This window comes from Delphinus delphis, chromosome 11 (genome assembly GCF_949987515.2).
Source record: "Delphinus delphis chromosome 11, mDelDel1.2, whole genome shotgun sequence".
Classification (NCBI taxonomy): Eukaryota; Metazoa; Chordata; class Mammalia; order Artiodactyla; family Delphinidae; genus Delphinus; species Delphinus delphis.
Window position 1 is genome coordinate 17,036,895 of NC_082693.1, and position 19,726 is coordinate 17,056,620.

At 38.8% G+C, this 19,726-nt stretch overlaps 1 protein-coding gene and 1 long non-coding RNA gene across 9 annotated transcripts in view; one reads left to right on the forward strand and one right to left on the reverse strand.

Annotated features, from left to right (window-relative positions):
* PDE3A (phosphodiesterase 3A) overlaps positions 1 to 8,501 on the forward strand; it is an 842,956-nt gene extending 834,455 nt beyond the window's left edge. For all 8 annotated transcript variants that reach the window (XM_060024385.1, XM_060024386.1, XM_060024388.1 and 5 more), the window contains one exon: positions 3,860 to 8,501. In XM_060024385.1, coding sequence (XP_059880368.1) covers positions 3,860 to 4,101 — 242 coding nt within the window. In that variant the 3' untranslated portion in view covers positions 4,102 to 8,501. The remainder of the gene's footprint in view (positions 1 to 3,859) is intronic.
* The window catches only part of LOC132433534 (uncharacterized), a 134,214-nt gene that overhangs the window by 3,453 nt on the left and 111,035 nt on the right, over positions 1 to 19,726 (reverse strand). The gene's annotated exons all lie outside the window — the stretch shown is intronic.

Below are 19,726 nucleotides of genomic sequence, written 5' to 3' on the forward strand. Positions count from 1 at the left end.
TTGAACTTCACTACAATAAAAACAATGTAGAAATAGACAAGTAGATAGCTTTGATAGAAAAGTAATTTTAAAGGTTTGCTCTTAAAAATCGAATGGATTAATATATTTTATTGATTTCTATAGAAAGAATTCAGATTTTTTTTCAATTTTATTTTATGTATATATTGCCCTTGTTAAGAATCTTATAATTGAAGAAATTGGTGTTATGCTCCAGGGCCCCGTGCCCTCTGCCTGTACACATGCCCCTCACATACCTAGAATGCTGCCAGCCCGTTCTCCACCCAATGTATTTAATTCTCATAATTTACCTCTCAGCTCAAATGTCATGTCCTTTGGAAAAAGTCTTATCTACTCCCTCACAGGTTGAGTACCTGATGTTGCCACACTTTGATGTGTCAGAGAGAAATTGCACTGCATACTTGTTAAAAATGGTAAGGAAGACTTTCTTCAAGACTATTAAAATAGGAGAGAGACATTGGACTCAACTCCATTGAAAACAAAGGCAGGAGAGTTTTTACACGCTGGAATGAGCTAAGGAAAAAGTATTGAGGATCTTAAAGGGGAGTTGGTCAATGTGATTAGGCCATTTTTGTTTGCTAATTGGTGCTTATTGAAGTTAGGCTCCTTCCTACCCACAGAGATCGGTGATAGGGACCCTATCTTTTTGTTTTTGTCTTTTACCCATTTTATTTTATTTTTTTACATCTTTATTGGAGTATAATTGCTTTACAATGGTGTGTTAGTTTCTGCTTTATAACAAAGTGAATCAGTTATACATATACATATGTTCCCCTATCTCTTCCCCCTCTTGCGTCTCCCTCCCTCCCACCCTCCCTATCCCACCCCTCTAGGTGGTCACAAAGCACCGAGCTGATCTCCCTGTGCTATGCGGCTGCTTCCCACTAGCTATCTACCTTACGTTTGGTAGTGTATATATGTCCATGCCTCTCTCTCGCTTTGTTACAGCTTACCCTTCCCCCTCCTCATATCCTCAAGTCCATTCTCTAGTAGGTCTGTGTCTTTATTCCTGTCTTACCCCTAGGTTCTTCATGACATTTTTTTTCTTAAATTCCATATATATGTGTTAGCATACGGTATTTGTCTTTCTCTTTCTGACTTACTTCACTCTGTATGACAGACTCTAGGTCTATCCACCTCATTACAAATAGCTCAATTTCGTTTCTTTTTATGGCTGAGTAATATTCCATTGTATATATGTGCCACATCTTCTTTATCCATTCATCTGATGATGGACACTTAGGTTGTTTCCATCTCTGGGCTATTGTAAATAGAGCTGCAATGAACATTTTGGTACGTGACTCTTTTTGAATTATGGTTTTCTCAGGGTATATGCCCAGTAGTGGGATTGCTGGGTCATATGGTAGTTCTATTTTTAGTTTTTTGAGGAACCTCCATACTGTTCTCCATAGTGGCTGTACCAATTCACATTCCCACCAGCAGTGCAAGAGTGTTCCCTTTTCTCCACACCCTCTCCAGCATTTATTGTTTCTAGATTTTTTGATGATGGCCATTCTGACTGGTGTGAGATGATATCTCATTGTAGTTTTGATTTGCATTATTCTAATGATTAATGAAGTTGAGCATTCTTTCATGTGTTTGTTGTCAATCTGTATATCTTCTTTGGAGAAATGTCTATTTAGGTCTTCTGCCTATTTTTGGATTGGGTTGTTTGTTTTTTGGTTATTGAGCTGCATGAGCTGCTTATAAATTTTGGAGATTAATCCTTTGTCAGTTGCTTCATTTGCAAATATTTTCTCCCATTCTGAGGGTTGTCTTTTGGTCCTATCTTTCTTAATAATTGCATTTCAAAGGGCTGGCTCCCAGGTCCTTGAGAAAGATGTTTCCTGGGTTGTCAAACTGGCTAGAGGCTGGGAGATTTATCTACATTACCAAGGGGCAGAGAAAGAATTTGCAATTACAAGTTTTAGATCAGGGTCCTAGTGTCTGGAAGAAACCTATCTGAATTTTAGTGAAGATGAGGGGAACATTAAGGCCATCTTGGTCACTTATCTAGGTCCATCATAAAACATAGCATGTTTATTTCAGTTCTGACCTTCTGGGCCCTCTCTCCTATAGATGGTAAGCTCCTTTAAGGCAAACTCTGAGACTCATTGGTCTTTGTTTCCATAGCATCCAGAAAAATGCTTATCAGTTAGTAGGTGACCAATATAAGCTGATTGATGGGTCCATCTCATGAATAAGATAATGAATATAGTAAATATTTTTTTTTAAATTCTTGCTTATGAGTCTGCCTGTATCCGTTTCCCCCCCAACCCTGGCATTCATCCAACTTAATAATTTCCTTATGTGTCTGTATGGTTCAAAAGTAATTCAAAATAATTTGGTGTCCTTTTTCTGAACTATGTTTTAAAAATTGATCTTATCATCTTTTAAGGTACAAGACATTTTTTTTTAATAATAAAACTGTTGAAGGAATCATTAGCACTTCCACAAAAATTTTGGTGGAAAATTTTGGTGGAAATTTTGGTGGAAAAAGCAATCGGCTTTTTTTTTCTTTTTTTTTTTGTTATTGTTACCATTTTTTTTTCTTTTGTTTTTCCTTCCAGATTTTACATGGTAAATCATTACTACGTCATTAAATAAATTCAAATTTCCTTGCAGATCATCCTGGTAACTTGTACTGTTAACTCTTTAATGCAGTCTCAGATCAGAATTTCCTGTGGACCACATTTTCATACTTTTATTATTTTTATCATCAATCACTTGTCAACACTTCACCATGTACTTGGAATTGTGGAACAGAAACTAGAGAGGACATAATTCATTTAGTAAACTCTTACTGAATACTAACTAAAGTCTGGAGCTTTGCAGATATATACGCAAAAGGGGAAAAACTTCTGTCCATAGAGAAGTTTATAATCCAATGTGAGAATCTGTCTAACTTCCAAATTCTTGGCCTATGTCTAAAATGGTCACTTGAATGAAGGTACATTACATTCTGTGCTTAGAAGAGAATAACTGCCTACTTAACTCCTCCACTTGGAGGTCTCCCAGACACTTCATGTTCAACATACGCCTCAAGTCTGCTCATCTAATGTGCCCTTTCTCAGAACATCTTGCCACTCAGCTGTTCACGTCAGAAAGCTCAGGGTTGTCTTTGATTCCTCCCTTCTTTTTTCCTTACATTTAACCGGTTGCCAAGTGCTGTTGATTATACCTCACAAATGTATCTCACATTTATCTACTCATCTTCGTTTCCATTGTCCCCATCCTAGTCCAAGCCACCATCATCATGCAGCATCCTCCCAGCTAAGTCATTTCCCTCTCTTTCTGCCACCTTTCAAAGACTTTGTACAACTCAGTGTAATTGTCCTTACTTGTTTACTCTCTATTTTCCCACTAGAGTCAAAGCTCCCTGCTAGAGGAGTTTGAAATTAATTTTTTAGTCCACAGGAAACAGAACAGTACTATCAAAACTGTCTTTTTTAAAAAATCAATATTGTAGACTTTGGTGAGTTGAATTGGTTGACAAAGCAGAGGAACATGTAACAAGGAATTAATTATTCCAATAATCTATGTGGCAAATCTTGAGAGTCTGAATGGAGTGAGAGTAATAACTCCACGAAACATACAAAACCTTGTACTGGACGTTACGTTACCAGATATTAAATACTGTTCACAGTACGTCTCAATGATATGTTAATGGTTCATGCCATCTTCCTCTTATTTCCCCACTCTCAAAAATGATTATTACAATATACACATCAAGTGATTGATAGATATATGTATCCATTTGGTACTTGACCCCTATGAATAGGGGAAAAAACTGTCCCGTACTCCACACACAAATAAGTAGTCTAATTTGGTGTTTTCTCAGGAAAGAAAACTTTCAAAAGGAGAAAAGTCTACTGCCAAATAACTCAGCACCTTCTGCAGAACCACAAGATGTGGAAGAAAGTCATTGAGGAGGAACAGAGGTTGGCGGGCATAGAGGATCCATCCCTGGACCAGTCCCCCCAGCAGCATCCCTCAGACCAGATCCAGGCCATCAAGGAAGAAGATGAAGAAAAGGGGAAGCCGAGAGGAGACGAAACCCCAACCCCAAAGCCAAACCAGTGACAATGGATGAATGAGCTACGTTTCGCAACAGAGTGACTTGTCACAGACTCTTTTCAAGCCAGCACAACACTTAGACACAACACTGTAGAAATATGAGAAGATGGGCAAACGGCTATGGCATTTTGGGATTCTTTGCATTTTATGTGTTTATTTTTACAGTGAGGTACATGGTTTAAAAAACTCTCACTCAGAGAAGCTTTCACATTATAACAACACCAGCTTCTAAGGATTTTTTTTAAAGGAAGAAGTATATATGTGTGTGTGTATATAAGCTCTCACATAGATCCATGTAAAACATATTCACAGACACACACGCAGACACACAGACACACCGAAAAGCCGGGATTCCTGGCTCCACGATTTAGTAACATTCATGTTAAGATATATAGTGGTCACTGTGATATAATAAATCATAAAGGAAAAACTAAAGGAAAAGAAATTCCAAAGGAGATGGTGAAGCTTTAGCCGGGAAGCAGTGTAGCAAATGTAGGTTACGACTAAGAAGCTTTTGCTCTTAGTACTGAGGGATGAAAGTTCCAGAGCATTGTTTGAATTCTTATACATCCTGCCAACATTGTGTGTGTGTGTGTGTGTGTGTGTGTGTGTGTGAGAGAGAGATGGAAAGGATGCTCATGTGTATGTACATTTGTGTGTATGTAAAGAGAGACTTTTGTGGTTTTAGTCGTTCACAGCATTGCTGCAGCAGACGACTCAGCACATGTGAACAAACAGGATGAAGTTCGCTCTGGAGAGTCCTTAAGAGGCAGCCATCCCAAACGCCTGCCTCTACTTGGCTTCAGTAAAAGTCCCTCTGCAGAAGGAGGGGATTGGCAGGCTGGGGGAGGGGGCCACAGGCCTGTGCATCCCTTCGAGGCTCTCTGTCACCAGCCTTAAACCAGGAAGACTGAGACATTTTCCAGTCTAGTCGCTGAATGAATGTATAGGAGCTGTTTGTCTGTCTGTCTGTCTGTCACTCACCTAAAATCAAATCACCACGGAAGGGGATGGAATTCTTTAAACAGAAACACCTCAGAAGGAGCTGAAGTCAGGTCTTTTCATCAGGTTACAGTTCTAAAAGGTCGCCAGAGAAGGCCTGAGAAATGGCTCGTAATGGGGATCGCCTATGTCTTAATTTGCTGCAAAATGTGCAGTAGAAAAAGAAAAAAAAGAAAGGAAGGCAAGCAGAAACCCACTCTGGGATAGCTAGTGAGTGAGTGAGAGATGAAGGGGAAAATTTCAACCTAGGGTTTGGTGTTTATTGACATAGTGAAAGCCTGATTCTTGGCACCTGGTGAAGATTGGCTTTTGGGTGGCAAAGGTTGCACGGACAACCCTATTGTGCTGCTGCACTCACGGTGTGATGGGGTGACTTCTAGCTGTAATCTGGCCCACTGTCATGTTTCTTTTGGCAGGGAAGACTTGAGGGATTTGGGGGGACTGGGCCTATCATTGACAGTCTTTTTTTTTTTCGTTTGTTTATCTACACTTGTTTATGCTGTGAGCCAAACCTCTATTTAAAAAGTTGATACTCACTTTCAATATTTTATTTCATATTATTATATTTGTCATGAATAGTTATCTTGATGTAAATATAAAGATTTGTTTTTGTTTCTGTAGATAGTCAACTCTTTTTTTTAAAGGGAAAAGGGAAACATTTTTATAAAGTTCTATTTTAATCACCATTTTTATACATTGTAGCTCTCTCCAAGCCCAGTAAGAGATGGATGGTTCATTTGCATGGAGGTCTGTGAACACCCACTCATCTACCTGTTTGTTCTAATTTAAATGATAACCGGATACAGTTATTTTATGCCAATTAAATGAGGATGCTGCAAAGAACGTTTTTTCACTAGCAACTCTGGCTAACTTTTGGGTAACTTCTGGATCCACATCTCCCAAGCGAAAGACTTTCTTAAACAATGAGAAATGTTTATAATTGGTGTCCCTTTCTTCCCAACACTTTTTGCTTGTAACATTTCCTTTGATACTATATCCTGGCCTGCTCATCATCTAAACACCCTTAGCTTCAAGTAAATCTTGCTTGTGATTTCTACTTTTTATTTCCTCTCAAATCATAGAAAAGAGTGTTTACATTAAAAATGCCTTCATTTCTCATAAATGGATATTCTTCCCTTCCAAAGCAATGATTATACAATAATCCATGGCATTTTTTAAATAAGGCAAAGATAATACAATCCAAAATAAACATAGTTTCAAGGCAAATTTCCCAAAAAGTAGGAAAATATGAAAAGGATCAAACAGATGCAGATTCTACCTAAATAATGAGAATAATTTGTTGGTTTTTTTTGAGTTAACATCAGGTCTTCATTATTTAGGACTTACGGAGTTGTTTTCCATTTTTTTAGTATTCCCTGTGTGTCTCTATGTTTGCAAAACTTACTGTGAGTCAAATACATTTCCCCAGTGAATTTATTTTCCTTCCATGGCAAATAACAGAAGGGGGGAAAAAAGCATTTATACTCACATACCTCTTGTATCTAATTACTTAACAAAACTAATCTTTCCCCCTGCTCCAAATGCCATATGTCTCTAAAATAAATGTAAGTCCAGGAAAAATCTAGGTATGGAGCAAGTTAAATGGCGACAGAGTAGTTATACATTCATAACCATATATTGGTGGCTTCCTCAACGCTCCATGACCCCAAGTAGGGGCCCGCCTGGCTGCCAGAGTAGAGGTCTAAGCACACTAGCTGGTTTTTGTTTTGTTCTGTTTTCAAGTACATGAAATAATCATGGCCAAAGCAGTAAGAACCTCTTCATTCCAGAACTGTGCTCACCAGTCTAGGCAGATTAATCATTTTTTTCCTTCAAAGAAAGATATATTGCCAGTGTATTAAAGCTAAAGTCAGTTCAAGAAAAGGAACGGCGATTCTTCAAGCGCTTGACTTTCATACACACCCAGTACATCCCACAGGATGCCGAGGGACATGAAAAGATGTTTTCTGCTAGTGGTGGTCTCCCCGTCCTTGGTGACAGCAGTATTACTGTGTTCACTTCCAACTCCAGAGCTTGCTTCCTGTAGTGCCAGTGTATTTGTTGCAATTCACTACATTTTTATATGAGCCTAATTATAGGTGCCATTAGATAAACTCAGGTCTTTCAAATGAAGGAATGTCTAGCCCATTTAGGGAAAAGAATTGTATGGACAGCCATGAAGCTAATGGTAGGAAAAGTTGGAATTTGGTGGCCTTGATGCTAGTGGTTGCTTTCTGTTAAGGAAAAGACCAGGTATACTAAGAATGTCATCGATGGCATTTCCAGCATGCCGATAGAACGTCTTTCTGGTTATCGATCTAAGCCAACCTTGAGAATATTGTTTCCTTGGTGAAAACACCACTTCAGCATATTTTAAAACTGTAAGTTATTTTTGTCATTTATATAAGACCTGGTTTTGCTCTTAGTCAAAGATGAAGACAGTAGCTCTGTACAGGGATTTATCTACATCGGTCTTCACCTGAGAAGTGAAGGAATTTCCTCATATTATGTTTAAGAAAATACCCACTTTCTAAACACAGAACACGAAATTATGTCTGTTCCGTTTTGATGGAATTCCAGAACAAATCCTAACCATTGCAATCTCAGTAAAACTAAAGACGACGGTATGTCAAGCGGACTTCATATTACATGTATAATACGTATTGCAATTTCCTCACACCCCTGCCTCTCTTGATTTGCAATGTCCTGATGTCCCCTGTCACTTTCCCAGAGAACTTTCTTTGAAGGTAAAAGCTGTGCAAAAGGCATGAGACTCAGGCCTATTTTTTGTTAAAATGATGGAAAAACATAAATTATTTTCTAAGTAATAAAGATATGAAAATTATCATTGTAAATAAAGTCTAAAGCTTGAAACGACTGCTTTACAAAAGTGAACTATTTGTGTGATGAACAACTCCTAACTAATGAGAAGTAAAGAATCAAATTATCATTTCTATTCTGCTTTAGTAGGTATTTTTGGTGCTTCCATATCAGTATGGGGATCTCCACTGTCCCTGTCATTCAGTTTTTCTAAAATAATACTGAAAGCCACAATAAGGGTCTTATTGTCCTTCTCTTCCATCCTAAGTCTGATTCCCACTTAATACTTTTCCTGGTTTATATGCAATTTTGGAAATAAACTGCCTTTGCAAACGGGCAGAAGGCTCCAGTAAAACAGAGTTCTGTAAACTTTCATAACCTACAGTAAATCAAATTCTCCATATAATTATAAGCTAATGGGTGTGGAAAAAAGGAACAAATTTTCAAACGCTAATGGCTCAACTCCAGGTATTTGAGCACTAAAATATCTATATACTCTGAAACCAAACTGAGTTCCTTTCAATTGCCTTCTCTCCTATCAAGCAGCAAAATACTTTATAACCAGTTCTAAGTAATTCATTTCTCTGGTGATTTCTCTATGAAGTAAAACTATGACCTTGATGATACTGTCTGTCAGTCCATTTTTCTAATCTGTCCAACAAAATGGAACTTTAAGATTAGGAGACCAATTCACCATTTTAGGTAAAGAACATTCCAGAATTAAACTATGCTTAGCTTTTCTAATCAGAGGAAAATGTACCAGTTTTAGGTACTATGATCTTTACGTTCACACTACAAAATCATTCTAATAGCAGGTTAACAATAGTGACAAAAAATAATTGAGCATTTTGTTGCTAAATATGTTGGAAGACACAAAACTGAAGATTAAGCCATTATTTAGTTGGTGGAACTCAATATCCGATTCAAAAATACTGATCTGGTATAGATTGTTTTAGTACAGATAAGACTATAAGGAATGGTGTATAGATGGAAAACAGAACTGGCTTTTGACATGTGCTTAAGGCTCTTATGAATCCAAATTCCCCATCTAAAAAGGCAGCTAGTTTTTCCTCCATATCATACTTTTAAGGTTGATTACATTGACAGGCATTGGTATCATGGATTTCTGCTTCCTTGAGGAGTTGTGGAGCAAAGAAGAAAAGGCAAGCCGCCTTCTTATTGATAAGAAACACTGAACATGTTCATGTTCAGACAGATTTCCTCATTGTTTTACATCAAGAAGGGATTCTTTAATCACGCAAATAATTCAAACAAAAATGCTTCAAGAAGAATAATATTAAATCATCATATGTAAGTACTACCAAGAATATTAAATTTGATTATTTGAAGCAAAGCAAAAAAAATAATCAAATAAATTTGATTATTTGTTAAAATTTTTTAATCAATTGAAACCCACAAAATGATGTTTCGTGGTATAGAGATGCTAAACATTTTGATATAATCAGATCTATTATGTAACAGAAAACTGTAAAAAGTAATATTTAATTATTTATCTAATTCTCTGCATGCTTCAGGGAGGAAAATATTTTATGAAGAGTCCAATAATATATGAAATAGATAAAAATAAATTTAGTCCCCATAATTTAATTAGATTTAGGGTGTAAATTAGAGTCTGAATTATCCCAAGAAAGAGGAATGACAAATCCAGCGATTTGTCACGGTTTAGGTTGTTTTAAAATAAATGGTTTACTAATGAAGATCATATTTTACTAAACTCTAACACAGTTAAGAACCCAAATACTTTCACTACTAAGAAAAATTAAATCTTATTAATCTTGACTTTCACAAAGGAAGCACTGACCGATCAATAAACCACATGCACTACATTCGTCTGCTAAGATGATCAAATGGTAGGTTGAAATTTGAGATTCACAAATAGAAAAGTAATTTAAATAGTATTTCACCTATCTCAAGTGAAACAGACACTATAGCAGGGAATTCTTTCCTCTTTAAAACAAAACAAAAAGAAAAAGTCAAACTTACAGGAGAAAAGTATGACTTATCTCCAATTTTCCTTCTCTAACTCAAAATTAGTAAAGGAAAAATCATCACAAATTCTCTTCTGCTATAATAAGGAGCAAGATGCCTTTCACCTCAAGTTTTAACTCACCACACCTAGTTTCATTGTGCAGCCCATGGTACTAAAAAGCAAAAAAAAAAAAAAAAAAGCAGAGCTGTGGATTGGGAGTGAACACTACATAAAACTTAAAGGATCATCCCAGGACACCTCTTCATCTTTTCTGTGGCAAACCAACTTAGTTCTCAGTTATTCTCGAGTAAAGGGACTTAATGGATCCATATTTCAATCTTGACTTCCTTCATTACAATCAGCACTTACACATTTTGGAATGTGAACTAGCCCCTAGCGCTTGGAAACTGCTGCTTGAATACTTTTTGAAGGGAAGGATTTTTTTTTTATTCTAGTAATTTTACTTTCTATATACTAGCAAATTATTCAGATGGTTTAATGTGAAATTAAAAGTAATTGTTTAAAGATGTTTTCTTTGTGTATATCAGCTGTTGGTTGATAGAATGTCCCTCACATTTCTTTTTAAAATTAACTGGTTATTTTTATGACTCAAAAACCCATATTATACCAGATATTTCATTTTAGCTATGTATAAGCATAATCCACTACTATAGTATTGCTATCTTTAAATAACAGCCCTGATATATATATATATATATATATATATATATATATATATATATATATCTCAATCACCTGTCAGTGTGTTTCAATGGCTTGACTTTAAGTATAAATTTGTTTATTAGTTTAAAAAAATCACTATTTAATACTCTGTAAAACATGTGCATAGGATTTTTGCCATATTATATTTGCTTAAATGGTGGGGTTTTTTTTCCATTTGTGAATATCAGTTCATTCCTAATACATTCTCACAGAAGAACGCATACCATTTTTGTTTCAACAAGAACAGTTTGTTAGTTGACAGGCACTGGAAATAAATATCACTGAATCCAACTACCCCCTGATTTTCTTCCTATAGATTTTTTTATCATACGAATCACAAAATGAAAATTGGTGCTTTTATAGACATTCTGAAACTCTCAATGCAAAATAATGAAAACGAGACTCTCCCTGGCTTCCTATAATAATATTAGGATATGCAACTGAAAGAACTTTAATTTGAATTCAGAGTGTTTGAGGTTTTGGATGGTTTGGTTAATTTGATTTGGTTTTTGGTGTTAAAATATGTTCTGATTCCTGATGGGGCAGTTGTTCTGATCAGTCATTACCTCCTCCTGACAAAAATTTTCATTGGAAAGTTCAGATTAGCATATCCCAAATATTTGTCTCTGTATTATTTGTAAACCAGAGTATTGGATTAATTTAGTATTCCTATAAAGCAATATTTTCAAATAACTGCCAAAGTAACAGTGTAAGGGATGTCATTTGTACATGGTAATTTTTAACAATGTAATTCTCATCACTCTCAACAAACCTGAATATGTTTGTTAATAACTTTCCAAATTTATCAACTTTTAGAAACAAAAGAGTGAGGCGTTGGACTTAAGTGATCATTTCGCAGTTGAAATAAATGTCCTCTCACCTGTATCTTGCACTTAATATATGTAGCAATACTTTGTATCATCCTATCACAAATATTTGTTGTGACTCAGTTAATGGCTGATAAATATTTTGTATAAAGTAGAATCTGTACAGAAAAATATTAGATAAGTTGTATTTATTTTTATTATTTTTTAGCTTAGACACTATAAATGATGCTCCTTTTTGGCCAGAATTACTGGAAGTGCCTCTTGGTTTTACATATATATATATATATATATATATATATATATATATATGTTATAGTAAATATATACTCAAAGTTAGTAGAATTGTGTCACATATGATCAATGTGGATGTTACAATGTGAAAACAATGTATAATATAAATATAATTCTGTGGTATCATGTTTGATGTAGTCATTTGTACAACCCAAGTCCTCCATCCACTTTTGAAGGCATCCCTTCTTCTCATATCCAAATGCAGTAGCCTGTACCCAGCCTACACTGTAATGACACATCCATTGACCCTCCTACAATTTCGAAGAACTCCTGGAGACTTCTATTCCCATGGTCACATCCCTCTCCCTGTCTCTGATGAATTCTTAGCTGCATTAATCTTCATCTAACTTTCTGCAGCTAAGCTGTGCCCTTTCTCTAATAGAATAGTTAGCACCAAAACCAAGATAACCAGATTTCTAATAGTCAGCTTCAGGGTCCTGTGAAACACACAGTGCTGCCATTTATACTATGAATGCTACAATTTATCCTATCAAGTTTGTCTGTGAATGCCCAATATACAGGATATTTGGTTGTACCGACTCAGAATTGTTTTTGGTCTACATATATAAAAAGCTTTACAAAATTTTGAATGGTTTGAAAACACTCAAATATAGTTCTCTGAAACAAACAAAAGCAAAATGCAATTTCTACCCAAAGTTCCCAAGGAGTCAATTCTTCAATCTACACACATTGACTTCCCGATTACCTATGAAACAAAATTCTAATGTCTAAGCCTGTTATATTCAAAGTTCCCTTCACTCAGGCCTCAAACCACGTCCCCATCAAAGGAACCAGCCATTAATCATTTATATTTCTATATCTTAGGCAAATCAAATTAGTAGGGGATTTTCACACTCTATAAATACATTTTCTTTCTCCCTTTGTGCATACACAAATTCTTCCAACTACATGCAGCACAACAGAGCAAGACTGACTATGTCTTTTTGAATTCTGGATTCTATCCCTCTCCCAGGGCTTTCCTCTTATGGTGATGCTCTGGTCCTCAGTGGAAGGGAGACCATAACTAGGTCCAGTCTGAACTTTCATCTCCTTCCTGTGTTTAGGTACTGTCAAACTGGCCTTAGGTAAGGAAAAGTTAATTTACATGATGGGGTAAGAGGTGATGATTGGTAAGCTCTAATGGAGCCTGAGATCCAGGCCAGAGGAAAGGGATGGCCAAGGCCATTGTCTGAAATAGCCTCAGAGATCCGATTAGCGTGTCCTTGGTCACACTAATCCATACTTGGTCCAATCCTACAGATCACCCCTATGCCCACTGAACCACATGAGGTGGAGCTTAGGAAATGGGTACCACACCCTGACCAATGAAAAGAAAAAATGTAATCAGTTCTTAAATGATTAGAGAACTTTCTGCCTGTTAGGATAGTTTTAAGCAACAGTCTTGCTTCTTTTAGTCCTGGAACCACTCCATGTCCAGATCATTCTTTCTTACATCATTGCTGGCTTAAGAGAGGAAACCCAGGTCCACTTCTGCTGAAATCTGACAGATGTGAAGAACTGTTAAGTGGCCTGTGCTGTCTGGGATCCTCTGGGCTACTGGGACCAGACAGAACTGGATGGGGGAGGGGCGTATTGCTTCATACTTTGTAGTTATACTCAGGAAATGGGGATTGCTCCTTCCTCCATTGTCAAACTGACTGGCTCTTCCCCACCAGATGCCAAAGGTGAATTCATTGAAGGCTTGGGCTCTGGTCTTCAGGGACTTCAAGGCAGATAAAGATTATGCATTAGTTTTCTATTTCTGCCAGAATAAGTTACCACAACCGTGGTAACTTAAAATAAGGCAAATTTATTAGCTCACAACTCTGTCAGTCAGAAGTCCAGATGGGCTTGGCTGGACTCTCTGCTTTGGGTCTCTCACAAGACTGAAATCAAGTGTTTGCCAGCCTGACCTCTTTTCTGAAGTCTCTAGAATCATTCAGCTTGTTGGCAGAATAGAGTTCCTTCCAATGACAGAGCTAACGTCCCAATCCTTTGCTGGCTGTCCTCTGGGAACCTCTCTCAGCTTCTTAAGGTCACCTCACTCCTCCAGGCATTTCTCCTCTCACCCAGCCCCCACCCCATCTTCAAACCAGCGATGGCATGTGATTCATTCTTACACCCTGAGACTTTCTAACTTCAGCTGCTGCTGCATCCTCTCTGTCCCTAGCTTTTGAAAGTTCTCTGCTTTTAAGGACTCATGTGATTATACTGGACCCAAATGATCCAAGATTCTCTCCCTATATTAAGGTCTTTAACATGAACTACATCTGAAAAGTCTCTTTTGCCATGTAATTTAACATATTTACAGTTTCTTGGGGATTGGGGGTAGACAACTTTGGTGGCTATAATTTAACCTTCCACAAATCATGAAAAGAATGAGGAACACAGTAAAGATAATGAAGGCATATGGACTACACAGCTGTTCCACATCAAGAAAGCTCATGTCCACAATGAAACAGGCAGGTCAGTTTTAAAAAGTCAGCAGTGGCAATGGGGAAAGCAGGAAAGGCCCAGTCTTGAGAATGTTGCAACAACCTATTGAAAATAAGCTGTTGGGTGTTCCAATCAAGATGGTGGGATAGAAGGACCTGGAGCTGACCTCCTCCCACAAATACATCAACAATACATCTACATGTGGGACAATTCTCACAGAATACCTACTGAAGGCTGGCAGAAGATCTCAGACGCCTAAAAGTGCAAGAAAGATCTCCACGTAACTGGGTAGGACGAAAGGGGAAAAAAAAAAGAAGCAGGACCTGCACCCCTGGGAGGGAGCTGTGAAAGAGGAAAGGTTCCTGCACTCTTAGAAGCCCCCTCACAGGTGTGGAGATGAGCTGGGAAAGAAAGGGAGCCTCACAGGCTCGGAGGAGAGCACATCAACTTGTTTGTGGCAGGCAGAACAGAGAGAGACCTCCACAGACAGTCCGTGTCACCACCCTGCACTCCCAAGCCAGTGCATCCACTGGTATGGGCAGGGGCTGGATGCTGAAACTCAGGCCTTAGAGGAAAGACCCAGGGACAGGACTGGGGTTGGCTGTGCAGAGACAGCCTGAAGGGGCTAGAGTGGAGTACCACCGCAACCGGGGGTGTACACAGAAGAAGCCTGAGCCTGCCATAGAAGCTAAGCGCCATTGTTAAGGAGTGTGCAAAGGGAGGGGTAGGGCCCAGCATTGCAGTCTAACTCTTTGCATCCTCATAGTGGGCATGGTGCCACCACTGAAACCCCATTATTAATGCACATGCAAGCAAAAGGAAGGGCAGGGCCCGCCACAGCGGCCCCTTTTGCCAAGCACTCTCATCTGGCTCAGCACCCCTTCTACGAGTTCTGAGAGCGAACAAGCGCCAGTGGGTTGACCACATGCAGAGGCAGGACTAAAATCAGAGCTGATCACCAGGAGCCAAGCAACTCAGGAAGCAGGGCTGAAATATGAGCCCTCTCCCTGTGGCTGTGAGATATGTGGATTCATGCCACCACCAAATGGCTTTGTAAACTCAGCACCTGCAGGACATCTCAGTGAACAATGGGTGCTCCCTGGCTGGGATGGGTCTGACCTTAGAAGCTGTGGGCTCTGTGGGTATGTGTACATGGAGGCTGGGCTGGGCCAGGGTCTAGGCGGCCTCCCCATTGCTCCCACAGCAGGTCCAGGTGTATGACTACTGTGCTCCTGGTAGCTGACTTCAGTGGATCTGAGCCTATGGATGTATGCTGGTGGCTTTGTGAAAAAAATGCCTCAGGCATATTAGGGCCGATTGCCAGCCTTCCCATGGTTGAGGCGGGGCTGAAGGTGGTGCCCAAAACAGTAAACTTTGTGAGCCCACACAATGAGTGAAAGAGAGACACCACAGAGCTCATATCCTGCTGGACAGCTCTGGTGGAGGAATACTCAGTGGCTCCTCTCCCAGTGGGAGTGCTCCAATATCTCGCCTACCTCACACTGCAGTTCAGAAATGGATCTGGAGACTTCTACTCCAGCAACTAAGGAGGAGACCTGCTCCCAAAAGGGTTGTGACAATCACAGAGCAAAGAGGAGTTCTTGCACAACAGCCAGTGCAGGCTCTGATCACCACAACACAAGTCACACCTCCTATCAAGGGGATAATGGCCAGCACACATGGAGAAAAGAGGTGGAAGGCATCCACATTAAAAACAGCCCTTGCACCAAAGATATTAAACCCACACAGTCTACACAGGGATGCATCCACATAAAAACAGCTCTCCAAGAACACAGTAGATAATTTTTTTCTCCTAAATATATAGAGTAAGAGAAATATAAGTAAAATGAAGAAGCAGAGAAACCGCTCCAAATTTAAAGATTAAGTGAATTCCCCTGAAAAAGCAAACAATAAAACAGAACACTTCAGTCTAATAGACACCAGGTTCAAAAAGGAGATAATGAAAATACTGAGGGAATTAAGAAAGGATATCGATTAAAATGCAGATTACTGTAAATAGGAACAAGAAACTATAAAGAGAGGCCAAGAAAAATTAGAAAATTCATTTACTGAGATGAAAGCTGAGCTAAAGGTAATAAAAAGCAGACTGAATAAGGCAGAAAAATGAATAAGTGGTCTGGAAGATAGGATAATGGAAATCACCCAAGCAGACAGCAGACAGAAAGCCAAATGAAAAAAATGAAAGCAATATAAGAGACCTATGGGATAATATAAAGCATGCCGACCTGAGCATCATAGGGATTCCTGAAGGACAAGAAAGAGAAAAGGGGATCAAAAATGCATTTGAAGAAATTATTGCTGAAACCGAATCTAAAGAAGGAAAGAGATATCCAGGTACAGGAAGCACAGAGGGTCCCAAACAAGATGAACCCAAACAGACCTACACCAAGACATATTATAATTAAAATGGCAAAAGTTAAAGACAAAGTGAGGATTCAAAGGCAGCAAGAGAAAAACAGAGTTAATTATGAGTGAACCGCTATAAGGGTATCGCTGATTCCTCTACAGAAACATTGCAGGCTAGAATGGAGTGGCAAGATATATTCAAAGTTCTGAAAGGGAAAAATTTGCAACCCAGGATATTCTACCCAACAAGATTATCACTTAGAATAGAAAGAGAGATAAAGAGTTTCTGAGACAAGCAAAAACTAAAAGAATACAGCAATACTAAACTTATCCTAAAAGAAATAGTGAAAGGACTTTTTCTAAACAGAAAAGAAGCAAAAATCTATAGGAATAAGTAATGACAATTGGGAAGTAAATCATCTAAATAAGCGAGTATACAGGGCCCTGAACCAAGATGGCAGAGTAGGAGGACGTGCTCTCACTCCCTCTTGTGAGAACACCAGAATCACAACTAGCTACTGGACATTCATTGACAGGAAGACACTGGAACTCACCAAAAAAGATACCCCCCATCCAAAGACAAAGGAGAAGCCACAATGAGATGGTAAGACGGGTGCAATCACAGTAAAATCAAATCCCATAACTGCTGGGTGGGTGACTCACACACTGGAGAACACTTATATCACAGAAGTCCACTCACTGGAGTGAAGGTTCTGAGCCCCACATCAGGCTTCCCAACCTGGGGGTCTGGCAATGGGAGGAGCAATTCCTAGAGAATCAGAATTTGAAGGCTAGTGGGATTTGATTGCAGGACTTCGACAGGACTGGGGGAAACAGAGACTCCACTCTTGGAGGGCACACACAAAGTAGTGTGCACATTGGGACCCAGGGGAAGGAGCAGTGACCCCAGGGGAGACTGAACCAGACCTACCTGCTAGTGTTGGAGGGTCTCCTGCAGAGGTGGGGGGTGGCTGTGGCTCACCATGGGGACAGGGATGCTGGCAGCGGAGGTTCTGGGAAGTGCTCCTTGGCATGAGCCCTCCCAGAGTCTGCAATTAGCACCACCAAAGAGCCTAGGTAGGCTCCACTGTTGGGTTGCCTCAGGCCAAACAACCAACAGGGAGGGAACCCAGCCCCACCCATCAGCAGTCAAGCGGAATAAAGTTTTACTGAGCTCTGCCCACCAGAGCAACACCCAGCTCTACCCACCACCAGTCTGCCCCATCAGGAAACTTGCACAAGCCTCTTAGCTAGCCTCATCCACCAGAGGGCAGACAGCAGAAGCAAGAACTACAGTCCTGAAGCCTGTGGAACAAAAGCCACATTCACAGAAATACAGACAAGATGAAAAGGCAGAGGGCTATGTACCAGATGAAGGAACAAGATAAAACTGCAGAAAAACAACTAAAGGAAGTGGAGATAGGCAACCTTCCAGAAAAAGATTTCACAATAATGATAGTGAAGATGATCCAGGACCTTGGAAAAAGAATGGAGGCAAAGATGGAGAAGATGCAAGAAATGTTTAACAAAGACCTAGAAGAATTAAAGAACAAGCAAACAGAGATAAACAATACAATAACTGAAATGAAAACTACACTAGGAGGAATCAACAGCAGAATAACTGAGGCAGAAGAACGGATAAGTGACCTGCAAGACAGAATGGTGGAATTCACTGCTGCAGAACATAATAAAGAAAAAAGAATGAAAAGAAATGAAGATAGCATAAGAGACCTCTGGGACAACATTAAACGCAACAACATTCGCATTATAGGGGGTCCCAGAAGGAGAAGAGAGAGAGAAAGGACCCGAGAAAATATCTGAAGACATTATAGTAGAAAACTTCCCTAACATGGGAAAGGAAATAGCCACCCAAGTCCAGGAAGCACAGAGAGTCCCAGGCAGGATAAACCCAAGGAGAAACATGCTGAGACACATGGTAATCAAATTGGCAAAAATTAAAGACAAAGAAAAATTATTGAAAGCAGCAAGGGAAAAACGAAAAATAACATACAAAGAAACTCCCATAAGATTAACAGCTGATTTATCAGCAGAAACTCTACAAGCCAGAAGGAAGTGGCATGATATACTTAAAGTGATGAAAGAGAAGACACTACAACCAAGATTACTCTACCTGACAAGGATCTCATTCAGATTTGATGGAGAAGTCAAAAGCTTTACAGACAAACAAAAGCTAAGAGAAGTCAGCACCACCAAAGCAGCTCTACAACAAATGCTAAAGGAACTTCTCTAAGTGGGAAACACAAAAGAAGAAAAGGACCTACAAAAACAAACAATTAAGAAAATGGTCATAGGAACATACATATCGATAATTACCTTAAACATGAATGGATTAAGTGCTCCAACTAAAAGATACAGATTTGCTGAATGGATACAAAAACAAGACCCATATATATGCTGTCTACAGGAGACCCACTTCAGACCTAGGGACACATATAGACTGAAAGTGAGGCGATGGAAAAAGATATTCCATGCAAATGGAAATCAAAAGAAAGTTGGAGTAGCAATACTCATATCAGATAAAAATAGACTTCAAAATAAAGAATGTTACAAGAGACAAGGAAGGACACTACATAATGATCAAGGGATCAATCCAAGAAGAAGATATAACAATTATAAATATATATATACGCACCCAACATAGGAGCATCTCAATACATAAGGCAACTGCTAACAGCTATAAAAGAGAAAATCGACAGTAACACAATAATAGTGGGGGGCTTTAACACCTCACTTACACCAATGGTCAGACCATCCAAAATGAAAATAAATAAGGAAACAAGCTTTAAATGACACAATAGACCAGACAGATTTAATTGATATTTATAGGACATTCCATCCAAAAAGAGATTACACTTCTCAAGTGCGCACGGAACATTCTCTAGGATATAGATCACACCTTGGGTCACAAATCAATCCTCAGTAAATTTAAGAAAATTGAAATCAAATCAAGCATCTTTTCTGACCAAAATGCTATGAGATTAGAAATGAATTACAGGGAAAAAAATATAAAAAACACAAACACATGGAGGCTAAACAATACATTACTAAATAACGAAGAGATCACTAAAGATCAAAGAGGAAATCAAAAAATACCTAGAGACAAATGACAACAAAAACAAGACGATCCAAAACCTATGGGATGCATCAAAAGCAG